The 24,132-nt window shown below is 45.3% G+C and overlaps 2 protein-coding genes across 2 annotated transcripts in view; one reads left to right on the top strand and one right to left on the bottom strand.

The window, feature by feature from the left end:
- The window catches only part of qpctla (glutaminyl-peptide cyclotransferase-like a), a 19,996-nt gene extending 9,409 nt beyond the window's left edge, over positions 1-10,587 (bottom strand). The window contains exons 1-3 of the mRNA XM_084327028.1: positions 9,814-10,587; positions 7,591-7,737; positions 5,026-5,319 (exon numbers count right to left, since the gene is read on the bottom strand). Coding sequence (XP_084183154.1) covers positions 5,026-5,319; positions 7,591-7,737; positions 9,814-10,062 — 690 coding nt within the window. The 5' untranslated portion in view covers positions 10,063-10,587. The remainder of the gene's footprint in view (positions 1-5,025; positions 5,320-7,590; positions 7,738-9,813) is intronic.
- A 4,908-nt stretch (positions 10,588-15,495) lies between these two features.
- rrm1 (ribonucleotide reductase M1 polypeptide) lies at positions 15,496-21,519 on the top strand. Its single transcript, XM_084326976.1, has 3 exons — positions 15,496-15,653; positions 17,093-19,074; positions 19,699-21,519. The coding sequence occupies exons 1-3, from the start codon at positions 15,635-15,637 to the stop codon at positions 20,077-20,079; spliced, it is 2,382 nt and encodes a 793-aa protein (XP_084183102.1). The 5' UTR covers positions 15,496-15,634; the 3' UTR covers positions 20,080-21,519.
- Positions 21,520-24,132: the final 2,613 nt, after the last annotated feature.

Here is a 24,132-nt window from a genome sequence, read left to right as displayed (position 1 = left end):
AGTCTCCAGGGCTCTAGTCTCCAGGGCTCTGTCCCCTACAGCTAGTCTCCAGGGCTCTGTCCTCTACAGCTAGTCTCCAGGTCTCTGTCCCCTACAGCTAGTCTCCAGGGCTCTGTCCCCTACAGCTAGTCTCCAGGTCTCTGTCCTCTACAGCTAGTCTCCAGGTCTCTGTCCCCTACAGCTAGTCTCCAGGGCTCTGTCCTCTACAGCTAGTCTCCAGGTCTCTGTCCTCTACAGCTAGTCTCCAGGTCTCTGTCCTCTACAGCTAGTCTCCAGGTCTCTGTCCTCTACAGCTAGTCTCCAGGGCTCTGTCCTCTACAGCTAGTCTCCAGGTCTCTGTCCTCTACAGCTAGTCTCCAGGTCTCTGTCCTCTACAGCTAGTCTCCAGGGCTCTGTCCCCTACAGCTAGTCTCCAGGTCTCTGTCCTCTACAGCTAGTCTCCATGTCTCTGTCCTCTACAGCTAGTCTCCAGGGCTCTGTCACACCTGCCCCAAACGAACCGCAAGGAGGGTAAACAAACCAGGGTCAGATTCAACCAAACTAACACAGGCAGGTGTGAAAGTGCCCTAAGAGCAGCTTCCTTCTTCCACTCTGCGGTGTTGTTGATGTGTGTGTGTGTGCGTCTGTACACGACCACACGCAGACGCACACGCTTCTGCCTAAACACACATCAGAGTCTCTGGAGGGACTGAGCACAGACTGCTGCCGTCACAGCAGGAGGGCGCTGTCAGCACTTTCTCTCCACGCTGCAGAGAGAGAGAGATGAAGACAGACGCTAAATGAGAGAAAGCGGGCTCGTCAGCATCCCACCTCGGCCCTCATCGCATTACTCTTAGTTTGGAAAAAAGAGGGGGATAAATAAATAAAGGAGGAGAGGAAATTTAAAAAAAACAAGGCAGGAATGCAGAGAAACTAACACCGTTTCAGCATCTTTCTCCTCCTCCTCTACTCTCTTTATTCCGTTTTGTTCACCGCTTTGCCTCGAAAACATCGCTATTAACCATCACAGGGCCAGCAGGGTGGAAAGGAACCCAACCTGAGCGTTGACATAAGAGCAAAATGGCCACCGTGTGAATAGGGTCGATGCAATCAAAGTGATGCATGAAGACGTGAGATGAGAACCATCTGTGCACGTGTTTGGTAATGTGTTGGAACCGTCAGAGTACTTCCGAGGACGCGGGCAGTCGGTCCATATCACTCTGGAGTCATCATCTTCGTTTTAAGTCCTTTTTTCCCCACTACAGTGAGGTTGGACGGGGCGATGACTCCACGCCACTGGGCACGGTTTTGTGCCATGTCTTCATGTATATCCAGACCCCTCATATCATTTTCCACACACGTCTGCTTCGGTCTCCCTCTCGGCCTCCGCCCATCCACAATCATCTCCTCCACCCCTCTCAACATCCCCCCCCTCCTCCGATCTTCTCACATGTCCAAACCACCTGAGACGTCCATATCTCACCTTGAAATCAATTTCCCTGACACCACAGATCTCATCCACCCCGGCACTGGTCCTCCCATTCTGCCATCTGACTCCCGCCACATACCTCAACATCTTCCGATCGCAGCTCCTTAACACCACCATCACCCTTTTTGTCATTGCCCACATTTCTAAACCATACAGGAGAACTGATCATGCTTCATATATCCCTCCTCTGATCTTTACCTCTATGTTTCGATTCACCAGTAGCCTACTAATTTCCCGCCACTTCCTCCACGCCGCCGCCACTCTCGCCCTCACCGTCCTTTTCACTCCCACCTCACAGTCCATCACATCTCCCAGATAGCAGAACTGCTTCACCTCCTCCAGCACCTCCCCTCCCACCACTAGACCACCATCTCCAACCACCTCCTCCTCTTCCCTCTCACACGTGGGGCATCTAAAATCCCTCACTCCCCTCAGATTTTCCAAACCTGAACATCTTTGGTGACACCATTTGTCACATTATCTACACCGCACAGAGTTTACTCCCACTCCTCTTCCACAGACGCCACATGGGTATCTTCCTGACTGAATTCTCTCTCCTTCACTCCCTGTTATCGTCACCTTTGTCTTGTCGATATTTATCTTCATTCTCCTCTTCTTCATTCCATCCCTCCACTCAACAAACATTCTCTTCACTTCCTCCTCAGAATCTGACTTCAGCACTAGATCATCAGCATAAAGCAGCTCCCACGGTCCTTCTCCTCGTGAATCTCTTGTTGCTTCCTTCATTATAGTAATGAAGAGCAGTGGGCTAAGAGAAGAACCCTGGTGCACACCTACTCCAATGACAAAGTCCTCCGATGTTCCAGCTACTGTCTTGACTCTCGAAGTGGCTCCCATACAGGGACATTACAGCTCTCACAAGTCTCGCTGGTATCTTCTGCCTCCTAAGCGCCCATTCTATAGCACTCCTTGGTATTTTGTCAAATGCCTCTTCCAGGTCTACAAAAACGTGATATCATTTCTTTTTCTTCTCTCTATACTTTTCCGGCATCTGCCTCAATACAAAAATTGCATGGGTCGTTGATCTTCCTGGGCAGAATCCACACTGGCCACACAGTCTAACTCCTCTGTACTTTCCGCACTCAAGTGCATCTCCTTTCCCTTTATAAATTGTTATTGTCGTGCTCTTTTTCCATTCCTCTGGGATCTCTCCTTCGTCCAAGATGTTTCCAAAAAACACTCTCGCCATCTGTTCTGTGATACCCGCTGCCTTCATCATGTCGCTTGTTACTCCTGTTGGACCTGGCGCTCTTCCGTTCTTCATCCCTTTTAATGCTTTCCCTCCACTTTTTCTACCATTTCTACCATCATGATAATTTTTTTCATTTAATAGTTTTTCAAAATATGTTCTCCACCTTTCCATTATTTCTTCTTCCTGCACCTTGATCACTCCTCTTTCATCTTTTACATACTTTGCTCCATTTATGACGTCATTTCCTTCTTTCTTCATTTGCTTTGCGATCTTGAACATTTCCCTTTGCTTCTCACTACTGCTTAGATCTCTACTCCAGTTCTCCCACTTCATCCTCTTTGCTGTTTTTATTTCTCTCCTTACTTTATTTCTTTTATCTTTGTATATTCTCTTGTCCTCTTCTCTCCTCGTCCTCTGTCATGTTTTAAATGTTGTTTTCTTTTCCTTCACCGCCTGTTGTATCTCATTCCACCACCAGGTGTCTCGTGTTTTCCTTCCGTGTCCTGTTGTCACTCCACAGACTTCCTTTGCCGCTTCTTCAACCTTTTCTCGCAGCTGTTTCCATCCTCCTCTGTTTGTCCCACTTTTCTCTTTCACCTTCTCTTCTAACTTCCTCTTTGTTTCTTCATCTCTCAATTTCCATTGTTTAATTTTCTGCTCTCCTTTCGAATACCTTTTCTTCTTTAAGTTCTTTATTACTAGGGCGGCGCAGTGGGCAAGGCGCTCGCCACTAACGCAGGAGATGCTGGTATCGAGCCCAGCTCTCTGCGTTGCTACCGGCTTGGCCGGCCGTCATACTAACACAATTGGTGTTAGAGGGTGGGAAAGCCGGTGGGTGGGGATTGGACGTTGTGGACAGCGACTCCTACAGGTCGGTTGGGTGACGCCTGTACAGCAGAAACAGGAAGTATCGGGGGCAGCGTGAGCCTCCCACGCGTTACTCCTCGCCACTGAGAGTTCGAGCTGTCTGGTGAAAAGATGCGACAGGCTGCCTCCTCGTGTACCGGAGCGGAGGGGACACGTAATGCAAGGCTTCTATCCTCACTACAGCCGACCAGTGGGAGGCATAGTCTAGCAACGTTCAAGACAGGGGAGGGGAGAATTGGAATTACGAAATTGGGATGGGAGAAAAATAAGGAGAAAAAGTGGATACAAAAAAAAAGTTCTTTATTACTAGGTCAATGCTCAACAATCGATGTCGTGTCATGCAGGCCTTTCCTGGAATCACTTTGCAGTTTCTTTCCTTGATCTCCTTTCCTTTCTAATCAGTACAAAGCCAATTTGTGAATATTATACATCACCTTAAAAGTACATATCTTTTACAGTCTTGGGAGTTGGGACTGCACTTACTAGGGAGGCACAGAACAGAACAGTCTTTGTAAACTTAAATATGGACGTGTATGGCTCTTTGTTTGATGGCCTTTTATATTTAGCCGAAATGCAAGGAGAAGACGCCCTACAACAGATTCCACTGGACAATATAAAAAAAAAAGGGTGCGACATTGAGAAGGATGGTAGAGCGGTCGTGTGGTGATCGCAAGGCTCCCGGTTTAGATTCCCGCTCCTCCTGGTGCAGCGTGTCAAAGTGGCGTCTATACTTTCCGTAGCCGCATTTCTGGCAGACACTCTCTGACTGGCCACTGTTGCCCAATAGCGTGACGAGCTGTGTCTTTGCCCATTTCCGCGTCGAACAGCCTGCAAACTACCTGGCGTTCTATCGCCCTGCTCTAAGACAAACTCTAACCTTAACCAACTTCGAAAGAGTGCCTAAGCTTAACCGTCGAAATAACTTGCCGTCACGCTCTAAGACAAACTCTAACCTTAACCAACTTCGAAAGAATGCCTAAGCCTAACCAGTGTAGAAACTGGCGTCGGCCAATCAGAGAACGTCTGCCAGAAATGCGGCTACGGAAAGTATAGACGCGTCAAAGTGTCCTCGAGCGAGACACTTAACCCCCTAACTGCTCCCGATGAGCAGGTTGGCATCTTGCACGGTCGCCTCCGCCGTGTGAATGTGAGGAACAAAATTGGATAAAAGAACTATATAAGGGGAGCTCCAGTAGCTCACCGCGTACCTCGAGCGCTATTTCGGCGCCGGGGACAACCGTGCTCGTCACGGATCTGGGGTTTAGCGAGTTCGAATCCCGGACTGCAGCCGTGCCTTTCCCAGAGTGTCTTCCCCCCCATCTGTACCCCCATTCAGCCTGTTTCTGTCTGTCATTCTTGACCAGAGTAAATGCGATAAACGCAAAAAAGAGCCAGCGGAATGGCCAAAGTTTAAAAAAAAAAAAAAAAAAAAAAAAACTATATAAATGCACCATTTACCATTTTATTAACCATTTACCTGCAGTTTGAGCGCTTTGAGCTGGGTGTCCAGGGCCGTGACCAGCTCCAGGATCATGGCGCAGGGCACGGCCGAGTCGCTCGCCCCCAGGAACACCTTCTCCGGGGCGCGGGGGTCCGGGGGCATGGCCTTGGAGTCGTAGTGGCAGGTCAGCAGCAGCCTGCGGGGAGCCGAGGGGTCAAGGGTCGCGACGATGTTGGTGAAGGTGACCTGGCCGCGCGGGGTCGGAGACGAGAAGGGGTCCAGCTCCACCGTCCAGCCGGCGGACAGGGAGGAGAGCATGGAGGAGACGTGCTGAGGGGGGAGAGAGAGAGAGAGAGAGTCAGGGAGGAGAGCATGGAGGAGACGTGCTGAGGGGGGAGAGAGAGAGAGAGAGAGAGAGAGAGAGAGTCAGGGAGGAGAGCATGGAGGAGACGTGCTGAGGGGGGAGAGAGAGAGAGAGTCAGGGAGGAGAGCATGGAGGAGACGTAGGGCTGGGCGATATGGCCAAAAATGATATCACGATATCGATAACGATATCATATCACTCGATATCTATAATTATCGATATTGTTATAAGTATTAAAAAAATATATTATAATAAATCTTTTTTTAAACAACAGATGTATGTTTATTTTGCAGCAATTCTTTGTCGTTGCCGCCATCTTTAGTGTTACATCCCCTCACACTCCAGTTCTCAGGCTGCAGCTGGTTTGAAAGTGAAAGTAAACCGGCTTCTCTGCTGGCTGTGGCTCCAGAGGAGTTGAACAGTTCTGGCTCTGCTAGTTTCTTTTCGATCTTTTGGCGCTTTTTTGGTGGACAAACCACTGCACATGTGCACCGTGACTCGTGACTGGAGACTAGCTCTGCTAGCACACATAGCCTACTGTGTACAGACGGTTTCAAACTGTATTTTAAATTAGAAAGCAAACAAAATAAATGGACAAGAGAAAAATAAATCTCAATTTGGTCAGTATTGTCATTTTGGACAAGCAAAGCCATTACTTTAAGTTGCAGGCAAGAAAGACAAGTCTGTCCACTGTCTCTGGTTTTAAAACGGCCCTGTTGCAGGTCACAAAAAAAAATGTATTGATTTTTTTTTTTATTTATTATCAATCGATATCGATTATTAAAATATATCGCGATAATTATCGTTATCGTTTTATCGCCCAGCCCTACAACGTGCTGAGGGGGGGGGGGGTCAGAGAGACATATGGAGAGGCTAGGACAGGGCATGGAGGAGATGTGCCGAGGTACAGGACAGAGGGAGGGGGGTGGGGGAGAAACGTGGAGAGTCGATTTTATTCACCAAGTATAGTGAAAGGACAGTATAAATCCCTGTACATTCCTGCACGTTTTACATTTAACATTTTACTGCACATTTTTACTGTATATTTTTGGACTGTATATTTTAGAATGTATATCTCTGACTGGGTACTTTTATTCTTATTTTACATTTTTGACTACCTGAATGTTCACTGTGAGCGATCTGTGGTGCTGAATTTCCCTCGGGATCAATAAAGTACTTCTATTCTATTCTAGGACAAAGAATCTTTAAGACGTTTTTATTTGTCTGGAGCAGACAAGGGCTGCGGCGTGGGGCCGCTCCCGGGGACCAATCCAAGTGCTCCTGTCCGTCTTCGTCAGGGACGTGACAGCGATCTGTTCTGCATGTTTTTCCATTGGGGTTATCTATTTTTCTGGAGGGGAAACCCTTGCGAGCACAGGGAGAGAACATGCAAACTCCACACAGAAAGGCCTGGGAAATACCCCACCTGGGTACCTGGTAAACCGGCAACCTGGTCCCCAACGGGGAATCGAACCCTGGACCTTCTTGCTGTGTTAACCACTGCACCACCGTGCCGTCAAACCTGACTTGGCCATTTGGTCACATCACAAAGACTGACGGACGACAGTCTGCTGCTAACATATACCTTGTATTGTATAGTCTGTATAGATAGAATATATGTTGTGTGTATTATGTCTAGTTTATAGTTTTAGTTTTATAGTTTTAGTTTATAGTTTATTTATAGCTCATTTAAGTATATAGGTATAGTTTATATTTACAGTTATAGCTGACAAGACAAACGTCTTTCTCTGGTCTGCATCCCCTTAACAATTGTGTGTATTGAGCCGTACTGTATTGTACCCATTCTGTTAAATAAAGTTTTCATTCATTCATTCGTGTATTATGTTTACAAATCTACTACGGTTGAGGAGCCGGGAGAAACGAGCATCTCAAATTTTTCTGAATGTATGTACATTTTTAAAAAGCTATATTTTACAAATAATCTGAATCTGAGACGAGGTACAAGGACACACGAGAGGGCCGTGCGTGGAATGCAGGTGAACGCAAGACAGTTAGATAAACATACTCTACTGATATTATACATTCAGTGTTAACCCTTTCACTACCACACTACAGACGGTTAACCCTTTCACTACCACACTACAGACAGGTTAACCGTCTGTAATGTGGTAGTGAAAGGGTTAACCTTCTGCGGTGTGGTTGTGAAAGGGTTAACCCTTTGTCATGTGGCAGTGAAAGGGTGAATATATAAGTTCCACCATTGTTACAGGACATACCTGCCGTACGGCCGAGCTGCCCGGTGTCCCTGGTAGTCTCTCGATGAGGATAGGCCTCAGGTGAGTCTCCCATAGACGTGTCACGTCCACCTGAGAGGCGAGGTGGCGGATCTGAGCTGGGGAACACTTACTGGGCTTGTGGGATAACTGGGGGAGAGAAGAGCAGAGCAGTAGTGAGATTAGCGTAAAAGAAACTGCCGATTTATTTTGCACACAAACACACACATACAGTGTGTCAAAACTGTCATCAGTGTTGTGCACAAATTCACTTGGTTTGCAAGATATTGAGAGTTTATGAGTTTGAAATTGTTAAAGGTGCTATAGATGCAAAATGTACATAGAGTAATCATAAAGGAAATAATACATCCACAGAGCCTTTTTTCCCCCATTTCCCTTTCCATCCCTTGAGTCCCTCTCTCTCTCAGTATTCTATCAATATATCCCCTCCCTACTGCCCCCCCCCCCTCCCCCCCCGGAATGCACATGTACTTCTTGTACAAGTCAAGAAGAAACATCACAAAAGATAAAAAACAAGATCCACCATCAAATCCAAATATGCAACACTCCCAAAACTAATAAACTATATAATAATAAATAATTGTTCAGGAACCGTCAATACGATCTACAAATGATGTCTGAGTGAACCGTGTAATTAATGGTGTATTGATAGTTCAATATATATAATATAATGTTGTTCATCATAACACTGTTGTATGTGAAATTATTTTGGAGTCATAATAACGAATCGTGTTGGAATTGCCACTTATATTGCCGCTATATATTTTTTTTGGTGGTGTGTTCTTTGAAAAAGGCTTATAGATTTGGAGATAAGACAGACAATTTTACACCACTGCCATAAAAATACTTTTGCAACCAACTAAAAGATATATGCTACATACGTCAATGGGATTGCAATAGCCTAGTTAAACACTATCTCCAGTAACACACTAGTGCGTTGTGGATTCTTAGAGAGCCTCACTGTAAGGACATTCACACAATGGTAACGTCTACCGCAAACAAAGACCTACACAACAATGTACGGTAAGGCCCGGGGGCTAATGGGATGATATTCATAGCTAGTCTAGTCTATTCCACTGTAGACATCTTGTTCACAAACACTACATTGTAATAAAATAGCAGGTGATTAAATGACAACAGTGGCCAATGAGCTGCTGCGCCATATTGTATGGCAAAAGAAACGTCATGAGAATACTACACAGTATGAATATGGCTTCTAAGAAAAGAGAGATAAGATAAGATAAGATATTCCTTTATTGATCCCCTTGGGGAAATTCAGGCATCGTAGCAGCATGGGGGGGAGGGGGTACAGGTAGTAAAACAACAACACAGTGTACAGGTAGTAAAAACAACACAGGCAGTGTAAACAATTTGGTCAATATGGTCAATATAATTTACTATCTGACTAGCTGAAGAAATATTCACATTATTCACAGTGTCACATAAGGTGCAGTATGCATTAAATGCTCGGGCCTCACTGGGGGGGGGGGGGGGTTACTATCTGGGTGGGGGCGAACAGTGGTTCAGGAGGTAGAGAGCAGTCATCTGGTAATCCGGAGGTTCCCGGTTCGATTCCCACTCCCCCCTGGGCAGCGTGTCAAAGTGTCCTTGTGCAAAAGACACTTGATAACCCCCTAACTGCTCCCGATGAGCAGGTCGGCACCTTGCACGGTCTCGCCTCCGCCGTCGATGTGTGAATGTGTGAGTGAATGGGTCAAAATGTTGAGGCACAAATTGTAAAGCGCTTTGGATAAAAGCTGCTATATAAATGCACCATTTTGCCATTCATCTGATGGGGATCATCTAAGAATAAAATGACCATATGTGACCAGAGTTTAGAGTCTTGTTGAGCAATCTTCATTTTTTTTTATACACGATAGTACAAGTTCATACCTTGGATATGATCAACTGCTCGTTGTGCATTGATCTGTCACTTTGTATCACAAACAGTACTGTATTTGCAAATCTGATATGTCATAAATGTATAGATGTAGCAGTACTGTCTATCTGTATGTTATGTATGTCATATATGTTATGATGAATTGAAAATGGGGGACCCTGATGTAAACAAGACGAAAGTCTTTCTCTGGTCTGCATCCCCTTAACAATTGTATGTATTGAGCTGTACTGTACTGTACCCATTCTGCAATCTGTTAATAAACTTTTCAATCAATCAATCAATCAATCACTGTCAGTGTCTCTTACCCTGTCTCTGGTGAGGTCCGATGCTGCAGGGAGGCGGTTGACATGCAGGCCAGCACCGCTGCTGGTGTCGTTGGAGAGGTAGAGGCCCAGTGTCACCGCCAGAGTCAGGACCCCGACCAGGCAGAACACCAGCACCCTGGCTCTGGGCAGCATCATCCGGACCCCATCACAGCAGCCCAGGAGGTAGGGGCTGCTGCCGCCGTTGATCGCCTGCTGCAGGGGCTTGTACCTCCGACTGGACCTGGACATGATGATGCTGATGAATCAGTACTGTCTTGTGACTGACACGGATACAGTGCAAAGCTACGTGTCCAAATGCAGAGGGCCGTCCCTAAAGAATTGCGCAATAACTGGTCCCAATGATATTAAAGCAATAACGCTCCTGGTCCCAATGATATTAAAAAAGCAATAAAGCTCCTGGTCCCCTCCTGTTCTTCTCAGACTCGGCTCTGCGGCACTTTTGTTATATGCAACATCTGCAACGCCCTACTCCTATTCCATTCATATATTCCCGTATTTGATCTATTCTTCATGGTAACATGAACTTGTAAAGCCAAACCCATCTTTCCGGGACGCCCTCCCTAGTTAGTGACAAATGTCCACCCATTGGCTTCGGGTTTGTCTTGATTCGGTGGGAGAATTATTAATCACAATTATTATTTACAAACGTAACGCTTTCATAATGATGCTATTGTGTAACTCCTTCTGTGTGTATTTTTTTTTGGGCTATATTTTGGTGCAAAGTCCGTCGGTTTGATCGTCTTGTTTATTCTAGCCCTGTGCCATTTCCGGGTTTGCGTCAGCGACGTGATGACGTATGGAGTGATTGCTGGGGATTTAAAGGGACAGGCGTACAGATTGAAAAAGGGCATAATGCTGTTTATTACATTTTATAGACATGGGGTTATTAATACATGATAATACCAAATGTCATATTACATAGTACATTACAAAGAAAACTAGATCAACGAAATCAACATACGTAAATTCCTTTCATTAATTCAGATGGAATATGGTAATTTTTAAATAATTTATGACCAAAAACTAAACAAAACAACCATACAACAACAAAAACAATACCAACATATAGTATGGGGGGAGGTATTTTATTTTTTGTATCAACTTTTTCATTTAGTCGTGCCAATTCCCCCCTCCCCTGTCTTGATCGTTGCTCGCATGTGCCCCCCACTGGTCGGTCGTATGGAGGATAGAAGCCTTGCATCACATGTCCCCTCCGATAGATGCAGAGTCAGCCAGCCACTTCTTTTCACCTGCCAACGCGGAGTCGAACTCGGTGTCTCTTGCGTTGGTGACGAGTGCAATGTCCGCTGCGCCACCCAGCCGCCTAGAAATATATATTATTAAATATAAAAAATATTTTATACCTGCATAACCCATCTATATACTATACTTATACTACAACTGTGCATAACCCATAGCTCTGTATGATACATCTATCCACACCTGTTTATATTTACCTGCACATAGTAATTTTAGATACTATATCTGTTCAGGCATCTAATCATCATCTAAATCGGTGGGAAGGCGGCACGGTGGTGTAGTCACTGTCACTGTCGCCTCACAGTAGAAGGTTGTGGGTTCGATTCCCGCTTGGGAACCAGGTTGCCAGTTACCCAGGTGGGGTATCTCCCGGGCCTTTCTGTGTGGAGTTTGGATTCCCCCCCCCCCCCCGTGCTCACAAGGGTTTCCCCTCCCGATAAGATAAACCCAATGGAAAAACATGCACAACAGATCGCTAATGCTGTCGCATCCCTGACAAAGACGGACAGGCACATTTGGATTGGTCCCCGGACACAGCACTTGATATTCAACGTTAAAGATCAAAGTAAGCCAGTGTAAAGTAAAGTAAAGACATTGAGCATACATTTGTAAAATGTGCAACCCTAGTTTCACCTAGTGTCGTATGAGAGGTATTCGTTGTATGGCTGGATGTACCGAACCGTGACGTCTGTACCGTGAAGGCATCCACTGAGTAAATTAATTGCCTACCGCCCCCACCCCCCACCAGTGTATGCCTTTTCAGTTTCAGTTCCACTTCTAGAGTAGATTTAACTTCACGTGACGCATGAGAAAAAAGACTCTAGTGAAGAGATGACATGTTACACGACAACAATCACACAACACAGCAGCAGCTCGACTGGAGAGGAGCTCAGAGGACCAGTCCAGACCATCAACAGTATGTTTTCCGTTTTTTTCTTCTTCTCGGATCAGCTGCAAGAAAGTAGCACGGAAGAAAGTTGGTGTGTGTCTGGGTTATTTTGCAGAGAGGTCGTTATTATTTTCTTTATATTAGCATTTTTCATTTATGTAATACCTTTTCAGTTAAATAGATATTGCAATTCACTCTAGACTCATGGATGTGCTATTATTTGCCAATACCACATAAGCGTACTGTACAGGGGAGTGCGTGCCACACATTTGAACAATAATTGTATTAGTTAATTGTGTTCTTCCTGTTCCCCAGTATAGTTCAGTCTGTATTTTGTGAATTTGTTCCAAAGACGATGAATATGACTCTGACTTTAGGAGGCATAACATGTTTGTGTGTGAACTCCAATGGGGTCTTTATATTCTAACGTTGTTAGAAGGTCTGAACCTGAATTAAAACCCATTTGGATGGAATCTCTTTTTGGTTTCTTTCTAGCTTTAGGAGAGAGTGCATGGTGCGTGACTGTAGGGGAGACCGGGGCACAGTGGATCAGAAATCTTATATTTCAGCATTTTTCCTGGCTTGATGACAGCATGGTTCTGGTCTATTGTGGAATTGATAGCAGAATATGTTCTCTATAAAACATGTCTATCATATCCTGCCAACTGCCAAATATGAGATGCTGAGATGGGGTTGAATGTAAAAATATATTTGATCCACTGTGCCCCAGTAACGGGGTACAGTGGATCGCTACCTGGGGCACTGTGAATCAGTCCAGATATTATACATAATTTTTTCACAAACAGCATATTTATTGTGTGAACGAAGCAAAACTGTACAAATAAGACATGTCAACAATAGACATATCAACCAGACCAACAGTTGAAAATACTGAAACAATATGAAATGTTTTGCTATACTAGTAGCCTATGTAAAACCCAGCGTAGTGCTGGGAACTTTCGCATACGCATCTGACACATCCTGTACATTTGGGAAAATGAATGTGAATGATACATCATGGTCTCTGACTTCACAAGTCTGTCCAGGTTTACTGATGTACAAAGGACCCCTCCTGGCTACATTCCTATCTGTGAACAAGATAATCACGGCAACACCTAACATTGTATTATTTTCGTGGTTATAATGAATAAAATGCATCGCAAACTAAACACACAACATTGCTTCAACATATTATTCAATATTGAAAACCCTCAGTTGCAGATGCTGAATTGTTTTACAATACCTAGTGCAGCATATTTGAATACAAGGAGAAATTGACTGGAAATATCATATGGCGTGCAACACGTGCTGTGCCACCATGTAGCTTTGCTACAACATCTTCAAACAAAACTTCCGATATGACTTCGATATTTGGGAAAATGAACGTGAATGACTTTGGTTTCTCACGTCACATAAACTTCACTTCAAATGTGGTTTCATCAGCATCCACAATGCGGCATTGGATCTGCCCTACACACATTGCATTGGTTTTCTTTGTTGCAAACTTTGTCAACACAAAATCTGTTGCATTCAGAGCATTGCAATCCGGCAATTCAAAGTCCTCTAGTTGGCCATCATCAAGGTCATCATAATCTGATGCGTCATCACAAAGTCTTCTCGCATCAGCATCCGTGTCCGAGTTTGACGTGTCTCCCTCCATATCATCATCGAATTGCAGCTTCCGCTCCTTCTTTTGAGCTACTTTTGGCTTTTTAGACTGTTGACTGCCTTGTTTATTCTTCTTCCTTTTGCTCTGCTCGTTGGCTGCCCTGATTTGTTCTTTGATTGGAGTGTCTGTCAGAACAAGGGTTTTTCCCTTCTTTTTTCCACCTTTGTTTTTGCGTGGTGGTGCCTTTGGAAAAGGGCTGATTTCTTCTGGTGTGATGATAGGCCTACTCAATTCTGTTGAAGTTGAAACAACTGCTTCGAGTGCCTTTGAAGATGTTGCAGTGTCTTTCACATTATTTTTGTTAAAACTTTTTGCCCGTGATAAACTGGTAGCCTCAGGACGACGTAGCGAAAGGTTCGGGAAGCGCTTCATGTACCCTGAAAACCAATCTTCGCCAGCCAAACGATTTGTACTCCAGGATTCTGGGAATGTTTTTCCATTTCTAGCAGCAAATTCATACGCCAGCACACAAACTTGTTTTCGCGTCAGTCCATACTGAATTTTTGATGCTTTGATCAGATAATCCTGCAGAAGTGTCTCTTCGGCATGCGTCAAAACCTGGCGGCAATTGTACTTTGGTGAGTATGCCATTGAATCTTTGCTTTCAGCATCTCGTGCTTTTTCCACGTATCTACGTAGAGTTGAGAACTTTATATCATCTGTTTTACAAACATAGCGAATACTTTGTCCCGTATCAAGCACTTTCTTGACGGCCTCTTTCATTTTTTCATTGTCGGTATTCCCAATTTTTCTGGAGTCCAGTTTTCTGTTGCGTACCATTTTTCTGAAAACAGATAAAGCATGCAATAGTATGGCACAGATATATATATATAGTTATATTTGGAATAAAAATTGTTAAATTGAGGAGTTAATATTGCCGTTAGTCAACAAACAAAGCGACCTCCTTTTACCGGGGCACAGTGAATCACTTGAAAAATGTATCCTGTGCCCCGATTCACTGTGCCCCGGTAAAAGGAGGTCGCTTTGTTTGTGCAATCATGTGACATGTTTTCATTCATGGCCACTAGCAGCAGAGAGGACACAGGACTCATAAAACTTCATTAAATATCCCTCAAATTACCAACATGTGCTTGGTTTCTTATTCCTGGATGATCTATACTAAATCACAAAAACAAAAGAAACCCGAAATTTTACATTTGATGGTACAAAACGGGGATTACCTTTCAATTCTTCACAAACGTGTGTTGCCTGGAAATTAAGCACATTTTCAGATATGGATTAACCAGAGGCACACACTGATGACATCATCAAGGCATTCCTGTGTACAAGTTTCTATAAATAGCCACTGATTCACTGTGCCCCTTGATCCACTGTGCCCCGGTCTCCCTGGGGCACAGGAAGAACAATGAATGAATGAATGAATGAATGAATGAATGAATGAATGAATGAATGAATGAAAACTGTATTTAACAGATTGCAGAATGGGTACAAACAATACAGTACGGCTCAATATCAATACACACAATTGTTAGGGGATGCAGACCAGAGAAAGACGTTTGTCTTGTTTACATCAGGGTCCCCCATAATTACAATTCATAGTGACAAAACTGGTGTCTATATGGCAGAATCTGACGACAAGGACGTCATCATCCTCAATTCAAACTTTACCGACGCGGTCTTGTTTTCCCGGCAGATTTCTGGACCCCGGGAAAAATGAACGGAAAGTGGAAACAGTGTCATATTGTTGTGATTGGTCTCAACCTCTCCAGTTCCTGTCTGCGCGGCTGCTGATTGGTCCTCCAGGCTCGACTCCCGCCCCCTCGATACCAGGCTTTAGCGTAAATGAGCGGGTTTCTGGATTCTGCGCGCATTCTGGCTGAAGGGTCGGTGGTGCTGCACACATTAATATCTCTCTGTGCGGGTTGATCTTCTCTTGGAACAACTAGAGTTGACTACAGCAACTAGTGGTTTATCCGGAGACGAGCCATAATAATAATAATAATCACATATTTCCAAACAAGATGCATGTGATAAAGCGAGGTGAGTTCTAGTACTAGTTTTGTTATCGTCATCATCTGGATTAATAAATTAGTAGAATGATCGTTGGTTCTAGTGATATGTAAAGCAGCAGTGGGTGTATTTTGCTAATAATATACGACGTTTTTTTCAGTACTTCTTCCAGGCCTAATGATTAGCCTTTTTATAGAACAACAGTGAACTAGCATTAGCTTAATGTGTCATGCTAACGCTAGTAGTGTTAGCTGACAGCTGAGCAGGCCAGTTGTTGACAGGCTAGTTGGCTAACCTATTGATTGATCGATTGATTGAAAATTTTATTAACAGATTGCAGAATGGGTACAATACAGTACGGCTCAATACACACAATTGTTAAGGGGATGCAGACCAGAGAGACTTTCGTTTGTTTACATCAGGGTCCCACAGCCTGCTAACGTTAGATTAAATTGTTTGCCTTGAAATCGAAAGTTAAAAAAACATAACGCTAATGTCCTTTTTGGTCTCCGAAACGTGCATTTCATATGACTCGTTGGTCTGATACCGTTATAACGTCAGGCAATTTAGTCAGATTAATAAAGTAGCTAATTTGGTAACAATAGCAACTAGTAGTCTATATGAATTGAAAATGGGGGACCCTGATGGAAACAAGACAAACGTCTTTCTCAGGTCTGCATCCCCTTAACAATTGTATGTATTGAGCCGTACTGTATTGTACCCATTCTGCAATCTGTTAAATAAAGTTTTCATTCATTCATTCATTCATAGCGCGGGGCTTTGTCATAGTTGGCGCCAAACGACGCTGGCAGGATGAGGTTGGCGGTGCCTTCATGGATATGATGACGTTTCTGCTTCTCACCCTTTAATTTGAGCCTTTTGTGTTGATAACATTTATTTACCTTTTTTAGCTGATGACAATAAAAGTGTATTTATTTACACTTCCTATACATGGAAGATGTTTTCCCAAGATTGTTGCCCAGGACAGGTTTGCTTTGTCTGGCTCCACAGCTATCCCTTTATTCAACATTTTAACAAGTTTCTATCTGTTTTAACTGATGTTTTTCATCAACTACTCTGCCAAAAAAAATCCACCAAAGGGTATGGAGAAAATGGGACATGTTTTTGTCTCATTGCTGAGCCTGTGGTTGCTGATGGCTCCTCCACCTGTTCATGGTCTTAGTTTGGCCAGAAATAAAACACTTTAATAGTGCATGAAGATACATTTTTTTTAAACTTTATTTGTATGCTGTCCCTGAAATAAACTTCTATATGTTGTTCTGGTGCGCATGACTAGTTATCTATTTTGTAGGCCTACGTTTGGCATCAAGTTACATTTCCTAGAACTAATTTATTTCACAAAGTAACCTTTGAGACTTGATAGACTTCCCATTTGCATGTTGCCCAACGCATTATTTAAAACATTTAGAAGACTCGTACTGAGAACTAATTATCCCCCCCCCGCCCAGATGGACGCCAAGAGCGCGTCATGTTCGACAAGATCACCTCCCGCATCCAGAAGCTCTGCTACGGGCTCAACGCGGAGTTCGTGGACCCGACCCAGATCACCATGAAGGTCATCCAGGGCCTGTACAGCGGCGTCACCACGGTGGAGCTGGACACCCTGGCCGCCGAGATCGCCGCCACCCTCACCACCAAGTACCCCGACTACGCCATCCTGGCGGCGCGCATCGCCGTCTCCAACCTGCACAAGGAGACCAAGAAGGTGTTCAGCGACGTGATGGAGGACCTCTACCACTACGTCAACCCGCTGAACCAACGCCACTCGCCCATGATCGCCAAGGAGACGCTCGACATCGTCCTGGAGAACAAGGACCGCCTCAACTCGGCCATCATCTTCGACCGCGACTTCTCCTACAACTTCTTCGGCTTCAAGACGCTCGAGCGCTCCTACCTGCTCAAGATCGACGGCAAGGTGGCGGAGAGGCCCCAGCACATGCTCATGCGCGTGGCCGTCGGCATCCACAAGCGGGAGATCGACTCGGCCATCGAGACGTACAACCTGCTGTCGGAGAAGTGGTTCACCCACGCCTCGCCCACGCTGTTCAACGCCGGCACCTGCCGGCCGCAGCTGTCGAGCTGCTTCCTGCTGGCCATGAAGGACGACAGCATCGAGGGCATCTACGACACGCTGAAGCAGTGCGCCCTCATCTCCAAGTCCGCCGGCGGCATCGGCGTCTCCGTCAGCTGCATCCGCGCCACGGGCAGCTACATCGCCGGCACCAACGGCAACTCCAACGGCCTGGTGCCCATGCTGCGCGTGTACAACAACACGGCGCGCTACGTGGACCAGGGCGGCAACAAGAGGCCCGGCGCCTTCGCCATGTACCTGGAGCCGTGGCACTACGACGTGTTCGACTTCCTGGAGCTGAAGAAGAACACGGGCAAGGAGGAGCAGCGCGCCCGCGACCTGTTCTACGCCATGTGGATCCCCGACCTGTTCATGAAGCGGGTGGAGAGCAACGCGGAGTGGTCCCTGATGTGCCCCAACGACTGCCCCGGGCTGGACGAGTGCTGGGGCGAGGCGTTCGAGGAGCTCTACACGCGCTACGAGAGGGAGGGCAAGGCCAAGCGCGTGGTGAAGGCGCAGCAGGTGTGGTACGCCATCATCGAGTCGCAGACTGAGACGGGCACGCCGTACATGCTCTACAAGGACGCCTGCAACCGGAAGTCCAACCACCAGAACCTGGGCACCATCAAGTGCAGCAACCTGTGCACGGAGATCGTGGAGTACACCAGTCACGACGAGGTGGCGGTGTGCAACCTGGCGTCCGTCGCCCTCAACATGTACGTCACCCCCGAGCGCACCTTCGACTTCAAGAGGCTGGCGGACGTCACCAAGGTCATCGTCAAGAACCTGAACAAGATCATCGAGATCAACTACTACCCCGTGATCGAGGCGGAGAACTCCAACAAGCGCCACCGGCCCATCGGGATCGGCGTGCAGGGTTTGGCCGACGCCTTCATCCTGATGCGCTATCCCTTCGAGAGTCCCGAGGCGCAGCGGCTCAACATCCAGATCTTCGAGACCCTCTACTACGCCTCCTTGGAGGCCAGCTGCGAGCTGGCGCGTGAGCTGGGCCCGTACCAGACCTACGCCGGCTCGCCCGTCAGCAAGGGCATCCTGCAGTACGACATGTGGGACAAGACCCCCACGGACCTGTGGGACTGGAAGGAGCTCAAGGCGAAGATCGCCAAGCACGGCGTGAGGAACAGCCTGCTGCTGGCGCCCATGCCCACGGCCTCCACCGCCCAGATCCTGGGCAACAACGAGTCCATCGAGGCCTACACCAGCAACATCTACACCCGCCGGGTGCTCTCCGGGGAGTTCCAGATCGTCAACCCTCACCTGCTGAAGGACCTGACGGAGCGCGGGCTGTGGAACGAGGAGATGAAGAACCAGCTGATCGCCCACAACGGTTCCGTCCAGGTGAGCGGCCGGCCGCACGGAATGAAATGCGTGATCTTGTCAATAAATGTCAATCTCAACAATCCAATCCACTTTATTTATAAAGCACCTTTTTAAAAACGACAACATTTACGAAAGTGCTGTACGAGTCCCACAACAAATATTTACATACAAAATAAAGATAAAAAGCACACAATAAATATATACAATATGTCACATACATTTGCATTTAGTCATTTAGCTGACGCTTTTATCCAAAGCGACTTACCGGTACAAGTTCTGTACGACAAGACAGCAGGAAGGGCACAACTCCATCAGCTGAGTAACAATGTTCATCAAAGTGTTGAGTGCTACAGTGTAGGTTAGTTTATTAGGACAAGTGCATGACAGTATGGTTAGTTAGGGTTAGAATTTTTTTTTTTACATAAAAAAGGCAGGTCTCTCAAACTGTGAAAGCCAAAGGAAATAAATTGTTTTGAGGCATGATTTTAAACACCTGCAGAGGCAGCTCATTCCAGAGCTTTGGGGCTGCCACTGAGAAAGCACAGTCCCTGACGAAATCGACCCGCTCTAAATCGAGCACCCAAGTATGAAAATGATTGTTTTTCTAGCACGGCATTAACTTATCCAACTCTACTCTCATAGGAAATCGCCGGGATCCCGGAGGATCTGAAGCAGCTGTACAAAACCGTGTGGGAGATCTCCCAGAAGACGGTCCTCAAGATGTCCGCCGACCGCGGCGCCTACATCGACCAGAGCCAGTCGCTGAACATCCACATCGCGGAGCCCAACTACGGCAAGCTGACCAGCATGCACTTCTACGGCTGGAAGCTGGGCCTGAAGACGGGCATGTACTACATGCGGACCAAGCCCGCGGCCAACCCCATCCAGTTCACCCTGGACAAGGAGAAGCTGAAGGAGGCCACGCCGGCCAAGGACCCGGAGGAGGACAGCAAGGAGCACAACATGGCCGCCATGGTCTGTTCCCTGGAGAACAAAGACGATTGTCTGATGTGCGGTTCTTAAAAAAAATGCCTCCTCCTCCCACCAGGTACTCTCTTCCCCAGAACTCAGGCATTTAAAGTGTCTGTGAAGGGCCCCCCCCCGCTGTGGTGGAGCACGACAAGAGACGATGATAAACGCTCTTCTGATGTTTTGCGGCCCTATAAAAGCTTCAAGTGCTTTCGGTTTGCTCCCGTCTTAAAATCGGATGTAAGCGCTTCCTATGCATCACTCCCGGGAGCCTCTCAGCTTCATGTATATATTAGGGTGGTCCTTAAAATCGAAAGTTGGAAAGTCTAAGGTCAAACCCTCCAGCATTCGTTATAGTAGTCAAGAAAACTCCCGGTGAATTTCTTCCTCAATCTAACAACATGTCCCCCTCCCTCATCAACCTTCAAGGATCTCATAGTAGGGCGGGTGCCAGAATTAATCTTAAGGAAATCCCATCATGCAAGGTGTCTAAATGATGTGTTTCTTAATGGGGAAATTCAATTATGAGTTCATTTTGGGGATAGAATAACTCTAACCTACATAATCTTGTATTTCTTAATTGCCAAATTTACCCATTCGAATCCCTTTAGAAGATATGGGAAATTATTTATAATATAAAGAACTTTGCCAGGTTCCAGTGTTTCTTGCTTAGACTAATTCTTGGACAGCAACAAATGTGTACATGTTGTCGGATTGAGGAAATAATTCACCAGGAGAGTTTTCTCGACTACTATAACGAAATCTGGGGGTTGGAGCTTAAAGGAACACTGCAACATTTTGGGAAATTAGCATACCGTCTTCTCCAGAGAGACGGGAAGATGGATACCAGTTTCCTCTCTGTGCGCTCAGTAGAAAGCCATCTGGTTAGCCTCGGCATTGTCCAACGAACACCTCTCCCGAAGGCTAACCGGCACTGTCCGCTTCCATTCATTGTGCTAAGCTAGGCTAACATGCTTTCTACCTGAGCGCACAGAGAGGAAACTGGTATCTTATCTTCTTGTCTCTCTCCGGAGAAGACTGTAAGCTAATTTCCCAAAATGTAGTTGTGTTCCTTTAAAATAAAGAATTCGAAAACGTACCCCTCACGAAGGACCACCCTCATGTATATATTCTATACAATTAATGGTAGTACTTAACCGTTAAGCTTGCTCTTGACATTTGCTCTTTGACAACTGAATTGAATTAAATTGTATGTTTCACAGGGTTGAGTTAAGTTTGTATTTTAGATGTGGGGTAGGATTGTTTTGTGTTATTATGGGATAAACCTTCACGCTGTAGCAGACGGAGTGCACTGTCTTTGTCTCTGGAGCTACTGATCTGTATATGTTCTATAGAATGAATCGTATTCCTTAACTCTTTTTTTGTCATCTTCACAATGTTCACAATGTAAATCTATGGTTAACGAGTGAAAATAACTTGCATATTTATGTCTGTATTGTATTTTAGATGCGGGTGAATAAAATTGCTTTGTACGGAGAAGATGTCCTTTTCAATTGATCCTCAGTGGAACCACATTGACCACATTTCCAAAATGTTTTTACGCTCTACTTTCCACAACTATCTTTTTAATTAATTTTTTTTTTTTTTTAAGATTAGTTCAATTCAAATGTATTGTCGTCATGCAGCACAAGTACAGTACAACGGAAATAAGTGGCATCCAACCAGAGTGTAAATGTAGCGGTAAAGTGCAACAGCAATATACAATGTACAGGTGATTCAACTGGTTACAAAATATACAAATTAGTACTGCGAGTAGTGCTAATCGGATGTATGTACAGAGTTGTATTTATATAGATAGTATGACTACTACTGGCCAGCAGTGTAACTAGTAAGAGTAGGATATGTGTGTGTGTACCGTATATTAGGGCTGACCCAGATATCATTCTTTCCAAAAGAAAAGAGGCCTAGAAGCGTGGCTAACGCTAATGGCACACATACCAGAGGCTAACTGCCTACGAAAACAGGCACAGAGGCACTGAAAGAGGATTTCACCCATCTAATGAACACACTAGACTAGACAAATATCAAGATGTATCCATCAGTGGACCTATTGCATGCTTTTGCAGAGGACAAGAAGCCTTCAGTTGACTCCTTCAGACATTAAGCCCCCCCCCCCTACAGCCCAAATGGAATGATAAAAAAAAAATATATTTTTTGTCGACTAATGGCAAATTTTGGCCAATCATAGTTGACTATCCAAATCCTTAGTCGGGGACATCCCTAGTGTGTGTATGTGTATATATATATATACAAAGAGTAAGGGACTCTGTACAGGTGAAGATTGGTATATATGCAGTGAGAATAAATATAAACATTGAACAAAAATAGCAGCACAGCCGAGTATGTGGGTTGTGCCTATGAAAGATTTGCCAAATCTTCTCTGCCAATGCCAAACAGCTTATTCTGCAGTTATTATTGACTCTTGTTTGGCGGATTGAAGTCTATCAGTAACGAGGTTCGAAACGAGACATATTGGCAATTTTACAATTAATTTAATACACTCCAAAGCCTCTGTAGTGTGGAAGAACCACACAGCCACAACAGATATGGACCTCCCTATGCTGAGCTATGGTCACTTTTCCCCCCCTGCCAGTGGCAATCCCATGTCTCCAGTCTGGGACCAATTCTCCAAGATGACAACGCTTGCCCCCACAGAGCGGGGTTTATCAGAGACTACCTCCAGAATTTGGGAGTAGAGAGAATGGATAGGCCTGCCAACAGTCCTGACTTCAACCCAATTGAACATTTGTGTAATCAGCTTAGGCGAGCTATTCGTGCAGCTAGGGTGACCAACACAACCACGTCGTTGGCTGACTTGCGACAAATCCTGGTTGAGGAGTGGAATGCCATCCCACAGCAGAGTGTGACCTGACCACGCTGGTGTCCAGCATGAGGAGGTGCCAGGCTGTTGTAGCTGTGTGTGGTTCTTCCACACGCTACTGAGGCTCCTGACTGTAAAATTGCCAATATGTCTAATTTCTTCCTCGTTACTGATGGACTTCAATCATCCAATCCACCAAACAAGAGTGGATAATAACTGCAGAACAAGCTGTTTGGCATTGGCAGAGATTTGGCAAATCTTTCATGGGCGCAACCACAACCCACATACTTGGCTGTGCTGCTCATATCACAAATGCATGTTCCTTACAAATGGGGCACAATTTAAAAAAAAGGGAAATAAACAGGCTTTCCAACGGTATAAAATGTATTGCCAAGAAGCACCGTTACAACAGAAATAATCTACCAAATACAAATTTCTGAACTTTGTTCATATTGGGGAACCTAATGAATATATATTTTTCTCCTTTATCAGAACATTTCTCTTCCATGATGCTGCGATTTTTCCATGACTGTCAGCATTATGTTCAACATACTGTTTACAATGTCCTCCTTGGTAAAGTCCTTGCGCCTTAAAAAATAACCAACAATTTACATTTAGCTGAATGCTTTTATCCAAAGTGACTTACAAGTTCTGTACAACAGGTCAGCAGGAAGGAAGGGTACAACTCTTTCAGCCGAGTAACAATGTTCATCAAACTGTTGAACTTGAGCGCTACAGTGGTTGAGTGCATAGTAGCAAAGACATTATAGTAGGTAGAAATATAGGCAAGGATAATTATTTAGTAGCAAAGTGTGATCGTAAAAGACTACCAAGCCGTCCTGAATGTTGTGGGAAGTTCGTTCCACCATTGTGGAGCGAGGAGAGAATAGCCGGCTTCTTTGACCCTCCAGGAGCTCAAGATGGGAGCGGGTCTGAGGCGGCCAGAGGATGTAGAGTCTTGAGGGAGTCTAGTTAGAGACCATTGACAGCTAAATATGACAACTAGTGAGAACATGGGTCTCATTCTCCAAGGACTTACGTTACGAAAAAAAGGGCTTTATCTTAGGGCCATTTTGAGACGATTTTGGGATTCACCAACCGTCCCAATGAAACATATATAATTAATATTATATTATAATATATTGTCTATATTCATGTCTTGCCCGAAAAGGTCTCAAATGGCCCTAAGAGAAAGCCATTTTTGTCGTAAATCCATTGGAGAATGTTTTTCAGTTTTTCAGCCATTTTCCCCTTTATCAGAATAT

This window comes from Notolepis coatsorum, assembly GCF_963971535.1.
Source record: "Notolepis coatsorum genome assembly, chromosome: 1".
Classification (NCBI taxonomy): domain Eukaryota; kingdom Metazoa; phylum Chordata; class Actinopteri; order Aulopiformes; family Paralepididae; genus Notolepis; species Notolepis coatsorum.
Note: the sequence above shows the minus strand (reverse complement) of the source record. Positions and strands in the feature narration are given on the sequence as shown.

Bases quoted from the DNA above. Each gene is read 5' to 3' on its own strand.
- rrm1 (XM_084326976.1), top strand. The intron at 19,075-19,698 runs GTGAGCGGCCGG...CTACTCTCATAG, and splicing joins CCCACAACGGTTCCGTCCAG to GAAATCGCCGGGATCCCGGA.